At 47.5% G+C, this 22,970-nt stretch overlaps 1 protein-coding gene across 3 annotated transcripts in view; it reads right to left on the bottom strand.

Moving 5' to 3' along the window:
• MYH11 (myosin heavy chain 11) overlaps nt 1–19,803 on the bottom strand; it is a 153,978-nt gene extending 134,175 nt beyond the window's left edge. For 2 of the 3 annotated variants that reach the window (XM_054454934.2, XM_054454935.2), the window contains exons 1-2: nt 19,695–19,803; nt 3,012–3,373 (exon numbers count right to left, since the gene is read on the bottom strand). In XM_054454934.2, coding sequence (XP_054310909.2) covers nt 3,012–3,356 — 345 coding nt within the window. In that variant the 5' untranslated portion in view covers nt 3,357–3,373; nt 19,695–19,803. The remainder of the gene's footprint in view (nt 1–3,011; nt 3,374–19,694) is intronic. The other variant, XM_063654349.1, reaches the window with a different exon arrangement.
• Nucleotides 19,804–22,970: the final 3,167 nt, after the last annotated feature.

Here is a 22,970-nt window from a genome sequence, read left to right as displayed (position 1 = left end):
TACAAAAGTTTTTTTTTTTTAATTAGCCAGGTGTGGTGGTGCACGCCTGAGGTCCACAGCTACTCAGGAGGCTGAGGTGAGAGGATCACTTGAACCCAGGACTTGGAAGCTGTAGTGAGCTATGATGGAACCACTGCCCTCCAGCCTCAATGACAGAGTAAGTCCCCATCTCAAAAAGAAAAAAAAAAAAAAAAAAAAGTTATGAGTTGCTCAGTTGCTCACTCTTACTTAGCATTTGGCTCTTTAAAAAGCCACTCTAACCCCTTCTGAAATATCTATAAGAACAGTGGAAAAATGGCCTATCCCCATGACAGATTCTATACTACCCCTTACAAGGGGTATCTTTGGGGCTGCCTGAGATACATTACACAAGCCAACACTGAGCATTTCCAAATGGAAAAAAGAGCAAGTCACTAAACTGTGTGCCCAACAGGTTTTTAAATATATAAACAGATACCATGCTCACAAAGAGACAAAGAACGCACCGCATCTCTGGTTAAGGACTAATTTTTCTGTTTTGTGTTCACTATGCTTTCTGAATTCTCCAAGTGTTCCACAGTGAACGTGTCGTAGTTTCCTAATTAGGAAAAAAAATGTGCAGGACATTTTTAGAGATGACAAGGGGCTTTTTGTAATTTTCATTTTCATTTGGCAAAATGTACAGACCAGGACCAAAGGGACAGAAGGATGCCAAGTGATGGAAGAAGAACATCTTACTAGTCAAATCAAAAGTGATCATAACCACAGCAAAAACCAATCTAATAACACTTAACATTTTCAGTGCCTACACTTAACATGTAGCAGGAAGTGTATTAAGTGCTTTCTATTTAGAGTAACCCACTCCATGAAGCTGGTACTATTTTTTTTTTTTAAACAGACGAGGTCTCGCTCTGTCACCCAGGCTAGAGTGCAGTGGCACAATCATAGCTCATTGCAGCCTTGAACTCCTGGGCTCAAGTGATCCTCCTGCCTCAGCCTCCCTGAGTAGCTGGGATTATGAGTACGCACCACTGCACCTGGCTAATTTATTTTTGCAGAGATGGAGTCTCGTTGTGTTGCCCAGGCTGGTCTCAAATTCCTGGGCTCAAGTGATCCACCTGCCTCAGTTTCTCAAAGTGCTGGGATTACAGGCATGAGCCACTATGCCCGGCTCCCAAGAGGCTGGCACTATTCTTGCATCCATTTTACAGAACAGGAAACAAAGCTTCAGAGGCATGAGGTAACCTGCTCAAGGGTGAGCAAGCCCTTTCAGAGAGAAGAGACAGACGTAGGCTGGGTTGGGTGACCTCTGCGCACCAGTCTAGTGACCCGTGCCCCACAACATCACACTCCAAGCCCCAATCATCTAGTCCAGGCAGTCCAACAGAACTTTCTATGATAATGGGAACATTCTGCACTTATGCTACCCAGTACACCAGCCACTAGCCACAGGTGGCTATTGACTACTTGACCCAGGGCCAATACAACAAAAGAAATAAATTTGTTATTTTTTATTTTCTTTTACTTATGTATTTATTTAGAGATGAAGTTTTGCTCTTATTGCCCAGGCTGGAGTACAATAACGCGATCTTGGCTCACTGCAGCCTCTGTCTCCTGGGTTCAAGCGATTCTCCTGCCTCAGCCTCCCAAGTAGTTGGGATTACAGGCACACACCACCACGCCTGGCTAATTTTTATATTTTTAGTAGAGACGGGATTTTACCATGTTGGCCAGCCTGGTCTAGAGCTCCTGATCCCAGGTGATCCACCCATCTCGGCCTCCCAAAGTGCTGAGATTACAGGTGCGAGCCCATGCACCCAGCCAATAAAGTTTTTAATGTTTCTTTTCTTTTTTTTTTTTTTTTTTTTTGAGATGGAGTTTCGCCCTTATTGCCCAGGCTGGAGTACAATGACACCATCTCAACTCACTGCAACCTCTGCCTCCTGGGTTCAAGCAATTCTCCTGCCTCAGCCTCTCAAGTAGCTGGGATTACAGATGTGCATTACCATGCCTGGCTAATTTTTGTATTTTTAGTAGAGACGGGGTTTCATCATGTTGGCCAGACTGGTCTCAAACTCCTGACCTCAGGTGATCTACCCGCCTTGGCCTCCCAGAGTGCTGGGATTACAGGTATGAGCCACCACACCCGGTCTAATGTTTCTTTTAATTAATTTAAATCTAAATTTAGTTAGCCACGAGTTGCCAGTGGGTACCATATTGTGCCATCTCTAGTCCACTCTGATCTGCAAGTCTACCTAAAAGAGTCCTAGGACCAACCTGAACATTCCCCTCTGTGACAAGGAAGACCTCCCTAAAACCTAGCCACATCCTCATGTCTCCTACACACCTGGCTGCCAAGAAAAACCAGCCTTTCCAAAGTGGTTATGAGCTCTTCTTTACTTTCAAGAGGAAGGAAGGACAGAGAACGATGCCAATGAAATCTGTTGAGAGTTTATCATACGTCTTGGCACTTGGCATATGTGATGACATGGGATTGTCACACCTCCTGTCTGTAATGAGGGTGATTATTCCCATTTTACGGATAGGAAAACCGAGGCTTCAAAAGGGGAAATAACCTTTTCAAGGGCTGAGATGTGAACCCACGTTGGAATGATTCCACCTCATCTTGCAATCTCCCTCGATCAAACCTTCAGCCTCCCATTTCCTTTTTTTTTCTTGAGACAGAGTCTTATTCTGTCACCCAGGGTGGAGTGCAATGGTACAGTCTTTGCTCACTGCACCTCCACCTCCTGGGTTCAAGCAGTTCTTCTGCCCCAGCTTCCCCAGTAGCTGGGATTACAGGTGCGTACCACCACCTTCGGCTACTTTTTGTATTTTTAGTAGAGATGGCATTTCACCATGCTGGCCAGCGTGGTCTCGAACTTCTGACCTCAGTTGATCCACCCACCTCGGCCTCCCAAAGTGCTGGGAGTACAGGCATGAACCACTGTGCCCAGCCCTCCCAACACATTTCTAATGCCTACTTTCCTCATGAGGCCAGGAGTAGGTACCTGGCTGCCCGCAATACTCACATATATTAGCCCTGAGAAGTACCGCTCCCTCAGGTTGTGTAGCACGGAGGCTTCGTTGAGGCACGTCAGCTCCGCCATATCCTCCACCTTGGAGAACTTGGGTGGGTTCATCTTCTGGATGTCATCTTTCCCAACCGTGACCTTCTTGCCGTTCTCCACCAGCTCCACAACCACCTCATCCCCCTTCTCCTCCTTAATGCTGGCTGCCTCAAAGCCCTGCTTCTCCGAGGGGACCCAGACGAGTCTCTTGGCGGCCCAGTCAGCCTGGGCCACTGGGCTGTTGATGAAGTTTTTGTCCACAAAGAGGAACTTCTCATCGTCACTGAGTTGTCCCTTCTGCGCCATGGTGCCTTGTTGGTCCCCTGTGGAACAAGGTAACAGGGTCAGAATCAGACCACAACTAAGCCCGGAAGACAGATCAACCACTCACCTTGCCCTGTCTAGGAACTTGGTCTGCAGAGACATCCCACCAAGTACAAAGACCTGCAGTATTTTGTAGGTGGTCGAAGAACAGAGACCACCCAAAGGCTCTTCAGAAAGGGATGTGTGTCATCGCCTAAAATACGAAAAGTCAAACAACCCAAATGTCCATCAACATAGAGCTGGATACATAAGCCATGCTATTTCCATACCGTGAAATACTACCCAGTGCTCAAGACGTAGGAAGTAGGGCTGGACGAGGTGGCTCACACCTGTAAACCCAACACTGTGGGAGGCCGAGGTGGGCGAATCACTTGAGGCCAGGAGTTCAAGACCAGCCTGGCCAACATGGTGAAACCCTGTCTCTACTGAAAATACAAAAATTAGCCAGGCATGGTGGTGCGCACCTGTAATCCCAGCCAATTGGGAGGCTCAGGCAGAATTGCTCAAACCCAGAAGGCAGAGGTTGCAGTAAGCCAAGATAGTGCCACTGCACTCCAGCCTGGGTGACAGGGCGAGACTCCATCTCAAAAAAAAACCAAAAAAACAAAAAACAACAACAACAAAAAAAAGAAGCAGGAAGTATGTCTACACGTGCTGATATGGGAAGATGGTTAAGTCTAACTGTGCATTGCAAAATAAGAGTCCTCAAACGATTAAACATAGAATTACCCAGATCGCTTGAGCCCAGGAGTTGGAGACCAGCCTAAGCAACATGGCAAAACCCTGCCTCTACAAAAAATACAAAAAATTAGCCAGGCATGGTAGCGCACACCTGTAGTCTCAGCTACTTGGGAGGCTGAAGTGGGAAAATCACCTGAGCCTGGGAGGTCAAGATTGCAGTGAGCCAAGATCAAGCCACTGCACTCCAGCCTGGGTGACAGAGTGAGACTCTGCCTTAAAAACAAACAAACAAACAAATAAACAACCCAATGTATATAACTGGAAACTCAGTAAAAGGAAAGAAATTATGCAATAAAATAAATGAGTCTCAAAAGCATCATGCTCAGTGAAACAAACCAGAAAGGCCACACGCTATATTATTCCTTCAATACGAAAAACTATTAGGCTGGTACAAAAGTAAGTGTGGTTATTGTGATTGAAAGTAATGGTGGCCAGGCGCCGTGGCTCACACCTGTAATCTCAGCACCTTGGGAGGCTGAGGTGGGTGGATCACCTGAGGTCAGGAGTTCAAGACCAGCCTGGGCAACATGTTGAGAACCCATCTCTACTAAAAATACAAATATTAATGGAGTGTGGTGGCACACACCTGTAGTCCCAGCTACTCAGGAGGCTGAGGCAAGAGGATTGCTTGAACCCAGGAGGTGGAGGATGCAGTGAGCTGAGATCGCACCATTGCACTCCAGCCTCGGCGACAGAGCAAGACTCTGTCTCGGGAAAAAAAAAAAGTGATGGCAAAATAGAAAACGCATATCTATGGTGACAGGCAATCAAGAGTTGCCAGTGGAGGCCATGCATGGTGGCTGACACCTGTAATCCCAGTACTTTGGGAGGCCAAGGCGGGGGGATCACTTGAGGTCAGGAGTTTGAAACCAGCTTGGCCAATGTGGTAAAACCCCATCTCTACTAAAAATACAAAAATTAGCCGGGCATGGTGGTGCACACCTGTAATCCCAGTTACTCAAAAAGCTGAGGCAGGAGAATTGCTTGAACCCGGGAGGCAGAGGCTGCAGTGAGCCGACATTGCACCATTGCACTCCAGCCTGAGTGACAGAGAGACACTCTTGTCTCAAAAAAAATAAAAAAAAAAAAAGAGTTGCCAGTGGCAAGGAAAGGAATGGATTAGTAAGAGGCACAGAAGAGGTACATAAGAGGTAAGAGGCACCACCTTTCGCTGTGATAAAAGAATTCCCTGTGGTCATGGTGGTGCTTACAAGGCTGTATACATTTGTCAAAACTCATTAAGAATGTTCTATCCACTATAGGATGACTAAAATGAACAATAAAATATTACACCATTTCCAAGAGCTAGAAGAAGGACATTGAATGTTCCCAACACAAAGAGATGATAAATGTCATTACATAGGAAGTAGCAAGATAAAAGTAACGGTAAATGCTTGAGATGATGGATATGCTAATTACCCGATCTTATCTCCCCACACATTATATGTATTAATATCAAAACATTACTAAGAGCTGGACTCAATGGCTCACACCTGTAATCCCAGCACTCTGGGAAGCTGAGACAGGAGGATCCCTTGAGGCCAGGAGTTCAAGACCAACCTGGGCAACATAAGAAGACCCTGTCTCTGTAAAAAAATTAAAAATTAGCGGGGCATGGTGGTGCATGCCTATGGTTCCAGCTACTCAGGAGGCTAAGACGGGAAGATGGCTAGAGCCCAGGAGGTCAAGGCTGCAGTGAGCTGTAATCATGCCACTGCACACCAGCCTGGGCCACAGAGTGAGACCCTGTCTCAAAACCAACCAACCAAACAACTAAAAAAATCATTATGGACCCCATGAACAGGTATGATCATTTGTCAATTAAGATATAAATTTTTTAAGTTGAAAAAACTCACTCAAGCTATACACTTAAAAAAACTTGAATTTAAGTTGGTGAGTTTTACTTTATATAGATTATACCTCAATAAAGCTGATTAAAATATTTGTCATAAAATATTTGTCTTTATATGTTTATGTGTACATTTCTAAAAGTCTAGAAAATTGCATACCAAAATATTATACTAGGGTTCTAGCTGGTCAAATATGAGACAGTGTAAATATCAATAAGAAAAATAATTATATGTCCATCACCTCAACACCCCCAAAAAGGGTTGAAAGACAAGTATATTTAAATCCATTTGTTCAAAATGATTTTTGTTGTTTGAGATGGAGTCTTGCTCTGTTGTCTACGCTGGAGTGCAGTGGTGCAATCTTGGCTCACTGCAACCTCTGCCTTCTGGGTTCAAGTGATTCTCCTGCCTCAGCCTCCTGAGTAACTGGGATTACAGGCATGCACCATCACACCCAGCTAATTTTTGTATTTTTAGTAGAGACGGGGCTTCGCCAAGTTGGCCAGGCTGGTCTCAAACTCCTGACCTCAAGTGATCCACCAGCCTCGGCCTCCCAAAGTGCTGGGATTACAGGCGTGAGCCACCGTACCCGGCCCCAAATGCATTATTTTTTAAATGGGTACAGAAAGTGGGGTGGAAATGTGAAAATCTTGATTCTGCCTTTTCTATACAAATTGTTCCTTAGGGTAACTAAATTAAAAAGGAGAAGTCTCTCTTGATGGAAGATTAGGTCATTAAATGTCCTCTCTACATGGGAAGCCCATTGATGGTAGATTCACATTATCTGTCCTGTTATCCAGATGCGTTTATGAGGAGAGGGACAGAGACAACACACTCTATAGGCCTGTCCGGGTCCCTGTTCCTGACTCTCTGACTACAGCTGCAGGGGCTGTCCTGGAAACACTGGCTCACAGCCCCTTCCACCTCTTGCTGCTGGGATCCAAAGAAGTGAGTTGCTGGCTAAGTGAGGACATATGGCCACCAGGATCTATGTGTGGTTGACATCCCTCCTTCAGGAGGGAATTCACAACTCCTTTGAATTCACTGATAATCCCCATGCTTGGGCCCCAAATCCCACAGCGACAGAATAAAGACCCATGTCCCACTCCTGGATCCCTAGAGCTGAGCACTCAACCCTGAAACCCAACCTTTTGGGTGACGCAGATTTTGCAAGGCAGAATGGGAGTGGCAGATATTCCAATACCTATTTTTTTCCTTTCAGGGCTGAAAATAATAATTAAAAAACTAATTTAAAAAACCTGCTGCTGGGTGCAGTGGCTCATTCCTATAATCCCAGCACTTTGGGAGGCCAAGGCCGGCGGAACATCTGAGGTCAGGAGTTCGAGACCAGCCTGGCCAACATGTGAAACCCCATCTCTACTAAAAATACAAAAAGTTGCCTGGCGTGGTAGCATGCGCCTATAATCCCAGCTACTCGGGAGGCTGAGGCAGGAGAATCACTTGAACCCGAGAGGTAGAGGTTGCAGTGAGCCAAGATTGTGCCACTCACCGCACTCCAGCCTGGGCAGTAAGAGTGAAACTCAGTCTCAAAAAACAAAAAACAAACCTGGAAGTTGATTTGCTCAGAGATTTTCTGCTGGGAGACCTGATATAGTAGCTGATGAAAAAAAAGTGGTGGCTAGGTGCGGTGGCTCACACCTGTAATCCTAGCACTTTGTTGGGGCTGAGGTAGGAGGATTGCTTGAGGTCCAGAGTTCGAGACCAGCTGGCCAACATGGCGAAAACTGGTCTCTACTAAAATACAAAAATATTAGCTGGGCATGGTGGCAGGAACCTGTAATCCTAATTCCTCGGGAGGCTGAGGCACGAGAATCGCTTGAACCCAGGAAGCAGAGGTGGCAGTGAGCTGAGATGGTGCCACTGCACTCTTGCCCAGGCAACAGAGCAAGACTTCATCCAAAAATAAATAAATAAATAAATAAAAGCAGAGAAATAAGGAAATCCCATCTAAATCTGAATAATCACTTCAGATATCCAGAAAGAGAAATAAAGATCTGGTAGACAACATGTATTGTCCTAAGTTTAACAATCCTCCTTTCTGCATTTTAAAATCGTTATTGAATTTGGCTTAGCTCATAGTAAGACCAACAATGTCCTGCCCCTGACTCCACTTACCCTATCTTAAAAAAGACTCCCTTCTACATGGAAGAATTCCAGTGAATACATGGAGAACAATAAAACTAGGATGTAACTGTTTATAAAGCTAATAATATAGTGGGTCTCAAGCTGGGCACGGTGGTTCACACCTGTAATCCCAGCACTTTGAGAGGCCCAGGCAGGCAGACCACCTGAGGTCAAGAGTTTGAGGCCAGCCTGGTCAACATGGCAAAACCCTGTCTCTACTAAAAAATACAAAAATTAGCCGGGCATAGTGGCATGTGCCTGTAATTCCAGCTACTCAGGAGGCTGAGGCAGGAGAATTACTTGAACCCCAAAGGTGGAGATTGCAATGAGCCGAGATCATGCCACTGTACTCCAGCCTGGACAACAGAGCAAGACTTTGCCAAGGAAGGAAGGAAGGAAAGAAAGAAGAAAAGAAGGAAGAGGCCGGGCATGGTGGCTCACGCCTGTAATCCCAGCACTTTGGGAGGCTGAGGCTGGGGGATCACGAGGTCAAGAGATCGAGACCATCCTGGCTAACATGGTGAAACCCTGTCTCTACCAAAAAAAAAAAAAAAAAAAAAAAAATTAGCCGGGCGTGGTGGCGGGCGCCTATAGTCCCAGCTACTCAGGAGGCCGAGGCAGGAGAATGGCGTGAACCTGGGAGGCGGAGCTTGCAGTGAGTCGGTGAGTGGAGATTGCGCCACTGCACTCCAGCCTGGGCGACAGAGTGAGCCTCTGTCTCAAAAAAAAAAAAAAAGAAAGGAAGAAAGAAAGGGTCTTGGCAAGTTGGCAAGGGCTACCAGTAATTGTTAAAACCATTAGGCCAACTGGGCTCACATTTCCTGGTGCATTAGCTTCTGAGTCAGTAGGACTGGGATGGGGCCCAAGAATATGCATTCCTAACCAGCTTCCGGGTGATGATGATGATGCTGGTCTAGGGTCCCCACCACAAGACTGACTATATCAGATGAAGAGCTGTTGTGGAATTTTATAAGGGATGGGTCCGTCTGACATCATCTAAATCTACTAATTAACCCCAACGTCACAAAAAGAGAGAGCTAACTAGACATTATAAACATTACATGCCTGCAGATGGAGCGCTGCAGGAAGTGCCGTTACCACTAATGACATATTCTTGCTAAAAAGAAAAGGGGATGGAGATGGGGGATGAAGGTGATGAAGCCTCCAGATCTAACGCCTGTCTATGGAAAATGCAAGGCATAGGAGAGCATGTTAAACAATGCAGTAAAATCCCAAAGGTGAGAGACTATGCTCTGTCGCCCAGCTAGAGTGCAATGGCAGGATCTTGGCTCACTGCAACCTCCACCTCCTCGGTTCAAGTGATTCTCCTGCCTCAGCCTCCCGAGTAGCTGGGATTACAGGTGCATGCCACCATGCCTAGCTAATTTTTGTATTTTTAGTAGAGACGGGGTTTCACCATATTGTCCAGGCTGGTCTCAAACTCCTGACCTCACGTGATCTGCCCGCCTTGGCCTCTCAAAGTGCTGAGATTACAGGTGTGAGCCACCATGCTCGGCCAGGACTCTGTTTCTTTAACAAATAAAATACAAACAAAAAGGAGGGGAACCTATAGATTAAAAAATAATTGAAAGAAAACAGGCTGGCAGTAGCCCACACGTATAATCCCATATTTTGGGAGGCCAAGGCAGGAGGATTGCTTGAGCCCAGGAGTTCGAGACCAGACTGGGCATTATAGCAAGACCCCAACCCTTTAAAAAAATATCAGCCAGGCATGATGATGCGTGCTTGTAGTCCTAGCTACTAGGAGGCTGAGGCAGGAGGGTTGCTTGAGCCCAGGAGTTTGAGGCTGCAGTGAGCTATGATTACATCACTGCACTCCAGCCTGGGTGACAGGGTGAGACCCTGTCTCAAAAAAGAGAAAGCCACAGACAACGAGAACATTTCATAAATGTAGGGCATTTTCATTAGCCTAAAAGATCTTTCTGAGCCTAAATAACATACAAGTTCTCATTCTGCCGCCCAGGCTGGAGTGCAGTGGTACAACCTCAGCTCACTGCAACATCCGCCTCCCAGGCTCAAGTGATCCTCCCACCCCAGCCTCCCAAATAGTTGGGACCACTGGCACCTGCCACCATGCCCAGCTATTTTTCTGTATTCTTTGTAGAGACGGGGTTTCACGGTGTTGCCCAGGCTGAGGTCTTGAACTCCTGACCTCAAGTGATCTGCCTGCCTCAGTCTCCCAAAGTGCTAGGATTACAGGCATGAGCCACTGCGCCCAGCCCTAAGTGGGCTCTTTCTAATTGCCATGTTGATGAGTTGCCTTAAAAGTCAGAAAAAATAGCAAAAACTACAACAGAAAAATAAAAGGACACGCACATCTCCATTGCCTGGGACCCTGTCTAACCTCAGACTTAAAAACACAAACAAGATCAAGTGCAAAGATTCCGTCTCTGTCCAAAAAAGGAGAGCTTGGAGCAGGCTGGATTCCCTCTGTCTTTGATGTCTCCGACAGTTATGATGTGCAAAATCTGCTTTGGTCAAAAGACAGCAAGATGGGGGATGAGAAGCTTTGACTCATGCTAGAATGGTGTTTTCCATAGCATGCTCCTTGGAACCCTAATTCCCTGAAATATCTGAGCTGGGGTGGAGCTGCGGAGGTTGAGAAGCTCTTCAAACAGTGGGGCAGTCAAGGTCAAATCCATTTGGAAGGTGCTACATATTCCCCTTCCCTCATTGAGACACAAAACACACAACAGGACACTTAAGTCTCTAGCAGATCCGGAAACCTGAAAGCTATTTTGCTCCTATGAGCCTTTGGTCCCCAAAACAACATTTGGCCACAGATTTGCCCTTGAGAAAATTCAGTGAGCCTGACAAATTAATGATACTAATACTAGTAATAATAGTTGCTAAGTCTTCTTTTTTTTTTTTTTTTTTTTTTTTTGACACAGAGGCTCACTCTGTTACCCAGGCTGGAGTTCAGTGATGTAATCTCAGCTCACTGCAACCTCCACCTCCTGGTTCAAGTGATTCTCCTGCCTCAGCCTCCCAAGTAGCTGGGACTACAGGCATGCTCCACCATGCCTGGCTAATTTTTGTATTTTTAGTAGAGATGGGGTTTCACCATGTTGGCCAGGCTGGTCTTGAACTCCTGGCCTCAAGCTATCCTCCCACATTGGCCTCCCAAAGTGCTGGGATGACAGGCGTGAGCCACCGCAGCTGGCCACAAACTCTGCCCTGCGGCTCTTGGGCTGCATCATTCTGTGCCGTGAGGGGCGTTCTTCTGTGCATCGTGGGATGTTCCGCAGCATCCCTGGCCTCTGCCCACCTGATGCCAGTAGCACCCTTTCCTCCACTCATGACAATCAAAAATGTCTCCAGACACCGCTAGATGTCCCCTGGGGTGGCAAAACTGCTCCTAGTTGAGAACCACAGTTTTAGAATAAAAACAAGGGCTGTCTTGGGAAAGGCAGTTAAAGCTGAGAGCAGCTCTCACTTAGTCAAACTCAACTCGGAATACCAACCGCAGAAGGTCAGATGGGGGCAACGTGCACATATTGGACCAGAGACGGACCACCAGTTGGCCCAACCCCAGGGACACTCTTCATCTACCTTGATGCACCTTCCCAACCCTCCCAACCTACCATCGCTCATGTTTAAGGACCTGCATCAGCTCCAAGGGCTGAAAGGACATCTCTGAAATTACTACCCAGAACTGCTGACCACGAAGCACAGTTCACTCATCAGGAGCTGCTCTCAATGTTTTTGGTTGGGGGAAGGGTCTCACTATATGCCCAGGGTGGAGTGCAGTGGTGCAATCACAGCTCACTGCAGGCTCAAACTCATGGGCTCGAGGGATCCTCCCAACTCAGGTGTGGGCCACTATGGCCAGCTAATTTTATTTTTTGCAGAGATGGGGGTCTTGCTATGTTGCCCAGGCTGGTCTCAAACTCCTGATCTCAAACAATCCTCCTGCCTTGGCCTCCCAAAGCTCTAGGATGAGAAGCGTGAGTCACCTCGTCCGACTTTCTCGAATGTTTTGATGAAAACAAATGACTCTGTCACCTTTGGCATTAGCGAAGTTTGACACATCTGAGTGTGTCAGCCCTGTTTACAGTCCTGTCCTGACCAACAACTGTTTCATACTTTTTTTTTTTTTTTTTTTTTTTTTTGAGACAGGGTCTGGCTCTGTCGCCCAGGCTAGAGTGAAGAGGCACGATCTCGGCTCACTGCAAACTCTGCCTCCCAGGCTCAAGCCATTCTCTCACCTCAGCCTCCCAAGTAGCTGGGATCAGAGGCACGCACAAGCACACCCAGCTAATTTCCTAATTCTTGCATGTTTTTTTGTACAGACAGGGGTCTCACTTTGTGGCCCAGGCTGGTCTCGAACTCCTGAGCTCAAGTGAACTGCCTTCCTCAGCCTCCCAAAGTGCTAGGATTACAAGCATGAGCCACCGCGCCCAGGCTGCTTCATTTTTCGAGCACAAACAAGCTATTCATTAGCCTCTGGAAGACCTTAGGATGTCAAGTAACAAGTCTCAGCTCTGCCCCAAACCTGCTGGGTGACTCTGGACAAGTCACTCATCCTCTCTGGACCTTGTATTTTTCATTTAGGGAAAAGAAATCCATGGTAGGCCGGCCCAGCTCTACCATTTTATGGGACCCGTCTGTGACTCCTGGTCAAAGGGCTGAAACTGGACCAACTGAGAATGTCAGGCTGCTTTAGTTTGTTTTGCCATCAGTTTCATTTTTCCCAGAAGAACTCAGGGGCAAACGATCTTGCCCTCTCTGCTTCAGCATTAATAAAAAGTAAATTAGGCCGGGCATGGTGGCTGATGCCTGTAATCCCAGTACTTTGGGAGGCTGAGGCAGGCAGATAACCTGAGGTCAGTAGTTTGAGATCAGCCTGGCCAACATGGTGAAACCCTGTCTCTGCTAAAAATACAAAAATTAGCCAGGTGTGGTGGTGGGCGCCTGTAATCCCAGCTACTCAGGACGATGAGGAAGGAGAATCACTTGAACCCAGGAGGTGGAGGGTGCAGTGAGCTGACATCACATCACTGCACTCCAGCCTGGGCGACAAGAGCAAAACTCTGTCTCGAAAATAAATAAATAGTAAATTAAATATCCCAGAGCCCAGAGAGTATAGGATTTGCACATCACCTCACCTGGTCAACAGCTTCCCTCAGGATTTTACTGCCAAGCCATTGGCTGAAGATTTCAGACCAGAGACACAAACCCATATGTTTTTGGAGATCGGGTAAGTAATACAGAGTGACCCAGACCAGATGTTAGAGTATTGCTCATATTCTAAATACCATGCAGGGTTCAGCACTGTGGCTCACGCCTGTAATCCCAACACTTTGGGAGGCCAAGGCAGACAGATCGCTTGAGCTTAGGAGTTCGAGACCAGCCTGCGCAACATGGTGAAACCCCATCTCTACAGAAAATACAAAAATTAGCCAGGCATGGCGGCACATGCCTGTAGTCCCAGCTACTCGGGAGGCTGAGGTGGGAAGACTGCTTGAGCCTGGGAGGTGGAGGTTGCAGTGAGCCAAGATCATGCCACTGCACTCTAGCCTGGGTGACAGAGTGAGACTCCATCTCAAAAAGAAACAAAAGAAAAAAGAAAAAATGCTCATATTCTAAATGTCATAAAGGGCTGGACACAGTGGTTCACACCTGTAATCCAAGCACTTTGGGAGGCCAAGCCAAGAGGATTGCTTGAATTAGGAACTCTAGACTAGCCTGGGCAACATAGTGAGATCCCATCTCTATTTCAAATAAACGAATGAATGCCATTCAGGCAAAACAGAAGTTCTCTGAACCTGATCGGCAACACAATTCGCCAGCTGGAAGGACCTCTGCAGTGGAAATCCTAGTTCAAGGTCTGGTCCAGGTGTAGGGAGGCGTCAAATGTGTCACAGGGAGAGGGACTGGATACTCTAAATGCACCTGCTCAGCAGGTCCCCGGTAGTACCAAAAAGGCAGTTTAGATCTATTGTTCCTAACAGCCACTGTATTTATTGGGCCCTTTGTATTCATCGGGTATGAGGCCAGACAGCTTCCTATATAGACCATCTCACTGTCTCGTAAGCGCTCTATAAGTTGGCATCACCTGCTATTGCTATTTTCCTGCTAAGATGACCGAGGTCCTGGAAGGTAAATGCAAGGCCCCCACTTGTAAAATTTGGAGTCAGGAGTAGAATCCAGACTGCTAAGAGTAAATGGACACCCGACTAATTCTTAGCAGAAAGTCCCTTTCTTGCCCCTGACCCTACTCCACCATTTCCACTCTCCCCTCACCATTCACATCCCCCCACCTCCCAAGGGCTTGTTCCCAAGAAACCCCTACCTCACTTTCACAGGAAAAAAAGTGAATGGTGAACCTGTCACGTTCTTATTGCCTTGTGACATCTGCCTAATCATCTGAATACCAACGGTTTCAAGTAACTCCAGAAAGAAGTTCTCTTAATGCATAACACTATTTTTTCCTCCCAACCAAGAGAAGTTGGTTGGTAAGAGTTACGGTAGCCCCTGTGAAGGATGCTTCTGGAAGTGAGCAAGAACTGATTATTTCTGGCCCTAAAAGCCCCACTGTGTTTTATATTTTACAATTCTGGCATACCACAGCTTAAAATAAATGTATAGTCTCCTATGTCAGGGGTCCCCAACCCTTGTGCTGCACTACCAGTCAATGGCCTGTTAGGAACCAGGCCACATAGCAGGAGGGGACGGTGGGTGAGTGACCATCACTGCCTAAGCTCCACCTCCTGTCAGATAAGCAGCATTAGATTTTCACAGAAGCACGAACCGTATTGTGAACTCCACCTGCGAGGGATCTAGGTTGTGCATTCCTTATGAGAATCTAACCAATGCCTGATCTGAGGTGGGACAGTTTCATCCCAAAATCATCCTTCCCGCTACACCCTGGAAAAAATTGTCTTCCACGAAACCAGTCTCTGTTGCCAAGAGGATGGGGACTGCTGTCCTATGTGACTGCAACAAGTTGCAATTTTGCAATGCCTTTTTTTTTTTTTTTTTTTTTTGAGACCGAGTCTCACTCTGTTGCCTGGGCTGGAGTGCAGTGGTGTGATCTCGGCTCACTGCAACCTCTGCCTCCGAGGCTCAAGCGATTCTTGTGCCTCAGCCTCCCGAGTAGCTGGGATTACAGGTGCCCACCACCATGCTCAGATAATTTTTGTATTTTTAGTAGAGATGGGGTTTAGCAGAGACCATGTTGGCCAGGCTGGTCTTGAACTCCTGACCTGAGGTAACCCACCTGCCTCAGCCTCCCAAAGTGCTGGGATTACAGGCGTGAGCCACTGCGCCCAGCCTGCGATGTCTTTAGCCGGTCGTTTGCAATATCTATTAATTTTAGATACGCATGCCCTTTAACTTAGCAAGGGCATTTCTGGGAATTTATCCTACAGATAAATTCATATAATTAGACAAAAAGCCCAAGGATGAAAGAGTGGCATTATCTATTATTCCCATTTTCTTGCTAAGCCTATCGAGGTCTTGAAAGATAAATTCAAGGCCCTCCCTTGTAAAAGTTGGAGCCAGGATTAGAATCCAGATCTATCTGAAGCCTAATTTACTCAGAGATGGCATTAGCGATGTTTGACACATCTGAATGTGTCAGCCCTATTCACAGTCCCGTCCTAACAACTCACTGCTTCATCCTTTGAGCATAAACAAGCTATTCATTAGCCTGTGGAAGACCTTAGGTCTTCGAGTTACAAGTCTCAGCTCTGCCCAAAACTCGCTGGGTCATACTAGGCAAGTCACTTGCCCTCTCTGGGCCTTGTATTTTTCAGCCTGGTACAGGAAAGTTCTATATCCCTCACCTTTTTTTTGAGACAGAGTCTCACTCTGTTGCCCAGGCTGGAGAGCAGTGATGCAATCATGGCCCACGTCAGCCTTGAACTCCTGGGCTCAAGCAATCCTCCTGCCTCAGCCTCAGCCTCCTGAATAACTAGGACTACAGATGCTTGCCACTATGCCCAGCTCATTTTAAAAATCTGTTTGTAGAGATGGTGCCTCGCTATGTTGCCCAGTCTGGTCTCAAACTCCTGACTTCAAGCCATCCCCCTACCGCAGCCTCCCAAATTGCTGGGATTACAGTTATGACCTGCCATACCTGGCCTCTATGGCCCTTTCCTAGCAACTTTGATGAGGTTGTTCCTCCTTAGCCCCTGAAACCCTGATACAAGTCGCAGATGTCCAACCTCCCCTTTCAGCCACTGTGAGCAGCTTCTTCTTCTGTCCTTGGATCACATACAAGGTTTCTTTCAAATTCTTGCCTGCCTTTCTCTAAACCCAATCTTGTGTGGCCGGGGTTAAATGTTGAAAGGTCAGGGGTGGAAGGAGAAAACCTAGAGAGCAAAAAGCCCATCCCTTAAAGTATGCCATCAAGACCCTAAATAAACCAGGCATGGTGGCTCATGCCTGTAATCTGAGCACTTTGGGAGACCAAGCCAGGCGAATCACTTGAGGTCAGCAGTTCAAGACCAGCCTGGCCAACATGGTGAAACCCCATCTCTACTAAAAATACAAAAATTAGCCAGGCATGGTGGTGGGCGCCTATAATCCCAGCTACTCTCTACACAGGAGGCTGAGGCTGGAGAAGTGCTTGAACCCAGGAGGCGGAGGTGGCAGTGAGCCAAGATTGCACCACTGCACTCCAGCCTGAGCGACAGAGCAAGACTGTCTCAAAAACAAACAAACAAACAAAACCCTAAACAAATGTAATTGGAATTTGTAACATTCCCAGTTCAGGTAAGGAATGGTAGCTTAATATATTAAAGATTCTAATCACCACTTTCAGCCCAAATAGAAATGAGGTTTATGAGATCAAAGGGAAGAAAATTAAGAGAAGCTTCTTCTTTAACGGCCACATAATTTAGGCTTCCCGGTTCTGCCAAAGATGAGCCATGCCATACTGAGCAAACATCTTGAACTCTCTGGTTGTGTTTGCTATAAATAACCACCACTAAAGCTTACCAGGGGCCAGGCACTGTGCTAAACCCTTCATACACATTAGCTCATCAAATCCTCCCATGAGGGTAATCTGTTAAACTCTGGAGTTAGAAAGACCTAGATTTGTAGAATCTTGTTTTCCTTACTGGTTAGCTGAGCTATCTTAAGCAAGTTGTTCAGACTCCGTATGTGTAAAATAAAGCCAGTTATAATAACAGTATCTACTTGAAAGGGTTGTTATGAAGACTTAAGATAATGTCCACAAAGGGTTTAGCATCTCGCCAGGCAAAAGTGCCCAACAAACATGAATTATTCTCATTAGCCCCATTTCCCAGATGAGAAAGTGAGGTTTGAGGAGGTGCTGGAGATGATTTTTAAATTTGCTTATGATCTTCTATGATTCTAGTGGATTGAAAATTGAACTTGGTTTTCAAGAAAAATCTACTATATATCTACTCTTGGAATTACATGCTTGTGCCTAAAGTGTAAAACCCACCTGTTTGGATTCAAGCCCTGTGGAAAGGAGACAATTCCCTCCCACCCCCCACCCAAAAAAATCAAACCTCTGAATAAGAGGGGGTAGGAAAGAAGAATCCCACTTTTCTCCCAAATCCCTTCTCCTTAGGGCTTCTCCACTAGTTCTTCAATGGGTGAGGGACATGGTAGAGAAATCCCCAGGGCCAGGACCAACCGGGCTGCAGTGCAAGGCTGGGTAACTGACGAGGGGGCCGGGGATGGCCTCATGGAAAACGCTTCCATAAATGGGCATGTTTGCCTCAATCTCTGCCCTCCCACGGAAAAGTAATGATAACAAATCCATAACAAATACCTTGTACGGAATAACACATCTATTTTGGACATGTTAATAAAAAAACACGGTGTTTACAGGGCAAGCCTGGCGGCTTCTTGGAAAAGACCCAGCTAGTTCACGTTCTGGACTCTCAGGATGGCAGCCCACCTAGGGTCACTAGTTTCAGCTAGGTCACCCCCCCAATCAGGGGACAAACAGTGCCTTTATTTTAAATGTGCAAAAAGTCAGTTTATGTTTTCTTCAAAGGACATGGTGATAAACATTTACTTTGTTGGAAGCGTTTAGTCCTACCAGAAACCTGACCCCAACAAGTTTGTGTCCATGGTAAAGAAGAAAGATAGTGGGGTCAAGGGTATGAACTTGGACTCAGACACGGGAATGGGTTCTACCACTTGCTGGCTGTGTGACACTTTACCTATCTGAGCCTCAGCTGCCTTGTATACTAAACAGGCATCATAACGCCTTTCTTATGAGTTGTTGCAAAAATTAAATGAGATAAATTAAGTTAAATGTTGCAACAGCATGTGGCACTTAAGTGTTCCATCAACGGTAGCTATCTCAAAGGGAAAACATCAATTTCCTTCAAACAAAATTCCCTATTTCACACCCTGCCACCGAATGACTTTCAGTTCAGCGTCAAGTTCCCTCTCTAAACAATTCTAAAATAGTATTGTTAAGTAAATCAAAGAAACAAAAAACTACACAAAGTAGTTTATGAATAGCCTGCCTTCTTTTTGCCAAACCCCAGACAGTTCACCATTTAATCTCTCAGTTCTTCACACTGCAACTAAACACTCCCACCTTGGGTTTCTAAATGTTTTCTTTTACTTCTTGACAAGCATGGCTTTGGATGGTGCCTTTTCTCAAGTGGCAAAATCCCTACCAGACCCTGTGCTGGAAGAAAACTTACAACAGGCAGTAGCCACACTTTCTCTCGTTTTACCCATTTGGTTGGGCACGAGAGTGGCATTGACACAGGTGGCTCTGCGGGAAATTCTAGTGTAATCTTACCTCATGCACCTGCAGATCGTGGAAGCAAATGGAGACTTTGGAGCCCACCTGGGTATCTGGGGGCCCTTTGGGGTCAACCTGGGTGAGATTTTTTTTTTTTTTTAACTTGGAGAAGATGAAAAAGTGGGCTATAATAAACTAGATCACAATCAGCCTTATCTCCCAGGGGTTCTCAACATAGAACCTCCCCTAAACTGATTTAAAAAAAAAAAAAAACAACTCTCCTTTATGCTAAGCCTATGCCCATGTGTTTTTAACTGATTTAATGCATTATCAACACAACTGTGGAATACGGTCAAATCCACAAGGAGCCTCACTTTGCCTGTCTGTGTGATAGCAACTGACTTTTCAGTGAAGTTCAGCTGTACCTTTTTTGGTACCTAGAATAAAAGTGAGATGCCTGATTGTCTGCACCGGACCTCTGAGATTTCCAAGGGAGCATATCTCCTGGATTAGCCTCTTAACAAGAATCACTCAGGACTGATTTTTTTTTTTTAAGGCAGTTTTTCTGGGGATTCTAGAGTTGGGAAATGGAGTTGGGTCCAGGCATTGATATCTTTAATAAGCACCCCCAAAATGGTGCTTCTCACTGGCGATCTCGAGAAATGCTGTTTGGGAAAAGTCTAGGATAATCTAAGATGATAGGGCAGAGAGAAATCCAAATCACAACTCTGCCCCCACCATGGTCCTTACGAGGTTGACAACAGGGACCCCTAAGCGCACCCCAGCCCCTATAGAATACCCTATAGGACTTTTAAACCCCCCCCCCCCACGCCGCAATCTGCCCCCAAAAGGACAACTACTACTTCTACTACTTACAGATCTCCAACTGGGGGGACTAGTGGAGAGGAAACTGGATGGCGAGCTCGGATCTGACGCACCTCCCAGGCCAGAGCGTCCAAATCTCCCTACGTGTCTCGGGCGCCTCTCTTTATAGACGCGGAGCTGCCCGCGGCTGGGAAAGGGGAGGAGGCCGAAGGGGTGGAGTTGGGGAGGGTCCCTTGCGGCCCCCTCGCCGCGCCCCCTGCAGGGCGCACCCCTGGCGGGAGCGCAAGGAGCTGGGGCGCTCGGGACAAGGGCGCACGGAACAGGTGCGCACCGGACAAGGGCGCACGGAACAGGTGCGCACAGGGACGGGAGTCTCACCCCCGGCCCGAGGCGGTCGCAGACGCTCCGGATCGCTAGAGAAAGGGAGTCGAGCAGGCAGCGTCTGTGCGGGATGCTTGAGAACGTCTTCCCTGAGTCGGTTCCAGCCGCACAGGCTTTAACCTCTTCCTCCCCGTGTTGGGGCTGTGGTGGATCTGACTTGACATCTCCCACCCCACTTCCCATTTTATTGGCATCGCACTGTCTGGAAAGAGGGCCGGCTGTGCAGCGTGAAGGGCAGGGAAAGGGGATTTCTTGAACTTTGCAAAGTGCAAGACAGGAGGCCTTCACCCTTGCTGGGAACTCTGCAGGAAGGGGAAGTTTTTACTTTTCCCAACTTGCCATCTCCACCTCCACCCACACCACCACGACCAAAATACAAATAAAAGTTAAAAATAAGCCCACTGTGATTATTTCAGCTGTCCCCCTCCCCTGTGTGCCACTCGCCAGCTGCGTGACCTTGGGCAAATCACTTCACTTCTCTGAGCCTTGGTGTCCACAGCTGCAAAATGGGGGAAGGCAGTGGCGGTGATAATTACGTAATTTACAAGGTGCAAGTGTCAAGATCCAAGGAGAAAGCGGGTGTGCCCCCAGAGTCTGCGAGTTCACTTCAACAACTTCCCTTCCCTAAAGATTCTTCGCCTAAAATTGCATTCCCTGTCTCTCTCCATCACAGTCTCTCTCGCTCTGTCTCTGCCACTGTCTCTGCATGTCTGTCACTCTGATCATTGCTGTCTCTCGCTCTATCTTTTGTCTCTGTCCCTCTCGCTTCTCTAGATCTGTCGATGTCTCTGTCTCTCCCTCGTGTCTCACTCTGTCTCTGGTCTCTGTCTCTTGCTCTCCATCTCTCCCGCGTATCTCACTCCTATCTCTGCGCTCGCTCTCTCTCTGTTCCCCAGGCTTTCCGCTTCTCCCCGTCCCTCCCTCTCCCCTCCTGTCCACGCACGCACACACAGGCCATAAAAGGAAGTCGAGGCGGTGGGCTGGCCCCGCGCCAGGCCGGGGACCCGCGGGCAGCCCGGGCGCTCCGCTCCCCGCGCGGCACCAGCTCCTCCGAGGTTCCCGGGCCGGGCCGGTCCCCCTCCCCGGGCGCGGCGGGAGCGGCGGGAGGGAGACAACCCAAAAAGGGCAGGCGCGGACTCCTTCCTGCAGGAATTCCCAGCGCCGCATACCAGCTCGGGGCTGCCGGCTCCCCCTGACTAAATATGGTGCCGAGCGTCCTTCCTGCTCCCCGGCGTCGGGGGAGGGGGCCCTTCACGCAGCCACCGGCCGCCGTCGCCCCGCGGGGCTAGAAGGGGACCCCTCTGCTTAGGGCAGGCCCGGAAGGGGGCAGCCCCTAGTCCCACGTGGGTTTCTGCAGCTTCAGGCCAGAGGATTTGGAGAGAGGGTTAAAGTTGGGCAGACCCCTCCTGTGTTCTGTACTTGACGCAGGCCCTTAGTCTACAACCACTCCTCTTGCAACCAGGTGAAGGGGCTGGGGGCTGGGGGCCGGGGGGGGGGGGGTCCTTTATTAATACCCCCATTCTGCAGGTGAGAAAATTGAGTCCCTGCAGGGGTAAAGGGATTTGCCCAGGCTCTCACTGGGACAGTCATTGATTGGTGCTGGCACTGGAACCTTTCTGATGACAGCATTCACTTCCAGAGAGGAGACATTAAAGGGAAATGCCCAGGCAAACTGGCCTTGAGGCCCAGGGCGTGTCTCTGAGAGTAGATGTCTGGCTTTTAATCTGCCAGTGCTGCTTTCTACCTATTTGACCATGGGCAGGTAACTTTGCCTTTCCATGCCTCAGTTTCCCTACCTGTAAGATGGGAAGAACATCAGCTACTTCCTGGCCTTTTTGTAAGCAGTCCTTGAGATGATCCATGTAAAATGAACACGGTGCACGGCTTGATGTTAGCTGCTGTTATTCGCAACAAACATGAAACCAACTAGAGTTGCACCAGGCCTTGGGGATATAAAGAGAGGGCTCTTTCCCTGCAGGCTCCCAGGTCCCTCTGGAGAGCTCTGCATCTCAGACCCTCTTGGGTCCTGCTTCATCCTTCCAACATCAAGCTCACCTGATTTTCACCCTGGAAACTCCTGAGCCTGGCCCTTGTCCTGCAATGGGCCTAGACCAGAGAGTCAAGAACAGCCTGCATTTAGCTGGCTGGGGAAGTGAGGGGTAAAGCTCTGCAGAAAATGATGAATGAGCTGCTCCCCACATGCTTTTAACATCTATGCTGTAAAAGGAGTGGAAATCGTCCCTGCATCAGCACAGAAATGATGTGGAGCAGAGAAGTAATGGAAGGGGGAAAATTGAAGTCAATCATCCCCTTCCCATCCTGGAAAGGGAAGGCCATCGGAATCTAACTTGCTGGCCTCGAAGTAAAAAGTGGCATTAATACTAGACGCATGAACACTGTATTTCCAAAGGGTTCCATTTGATTATTTAAATAACTTGTTGGTAACTTTTAAAAGAGAATAATTATAATGTGATTAACAATTGGAGACTTTGTAACAAACACTCAATTTTACTTCATTCTCTCACCTACGCCTTATATAACAACCCTTTATTAAAAATTAAAGTAGGCAGCCGGGCACGGTGGCTCTCGCCTGTAATCCCAGCACTTTGGGAGGTCAAAGTAGGCGGATCACTTGAAGTCAGAAGTTCAAGACCAGCCTAGCCAACATGGTGAAACCCCCATTTCTACTAAAAATACAAAAATTAGCTGGGCATGGTGGTGCACACCTGTGGTCCCAGCTACTTGGGAGGCTGAGGCAGGATAATTGCTTGAACCCAGGAGGCAGAGGTTGCAGTGAGCTGAGATTGTGTCACTGCATTCCAGCCTGGGAGCCTGGATAACAGAGCAAGACTCCAACTCAAAAAACAAAAAACAAAAAACAAAAAACGAAAGTAGCCAAGGCCAGGCATGGTGGCTCACACCTGTAATCCTAGCACTTTGGGAGGC

Source organism: Pongo pygmaeus, chromosome 18 (assembly GCF_028885625.2).
Source record: "Pongo pygmaeus isolate AG05252 chromosome 18, NHGRI_mPonPyg2-v2.0_pri, whole genome shotgun sequence".
NCBI lineage: Eukaryota > Metazoa > Chordata > Mammalia > Primates > Hominidae > Pongo > Pongo pygmaeus.
Note: the sequence above shows the minus strand (reverse complement) of the source record. Positions and strands in the feature narration are given on the sequence as shown.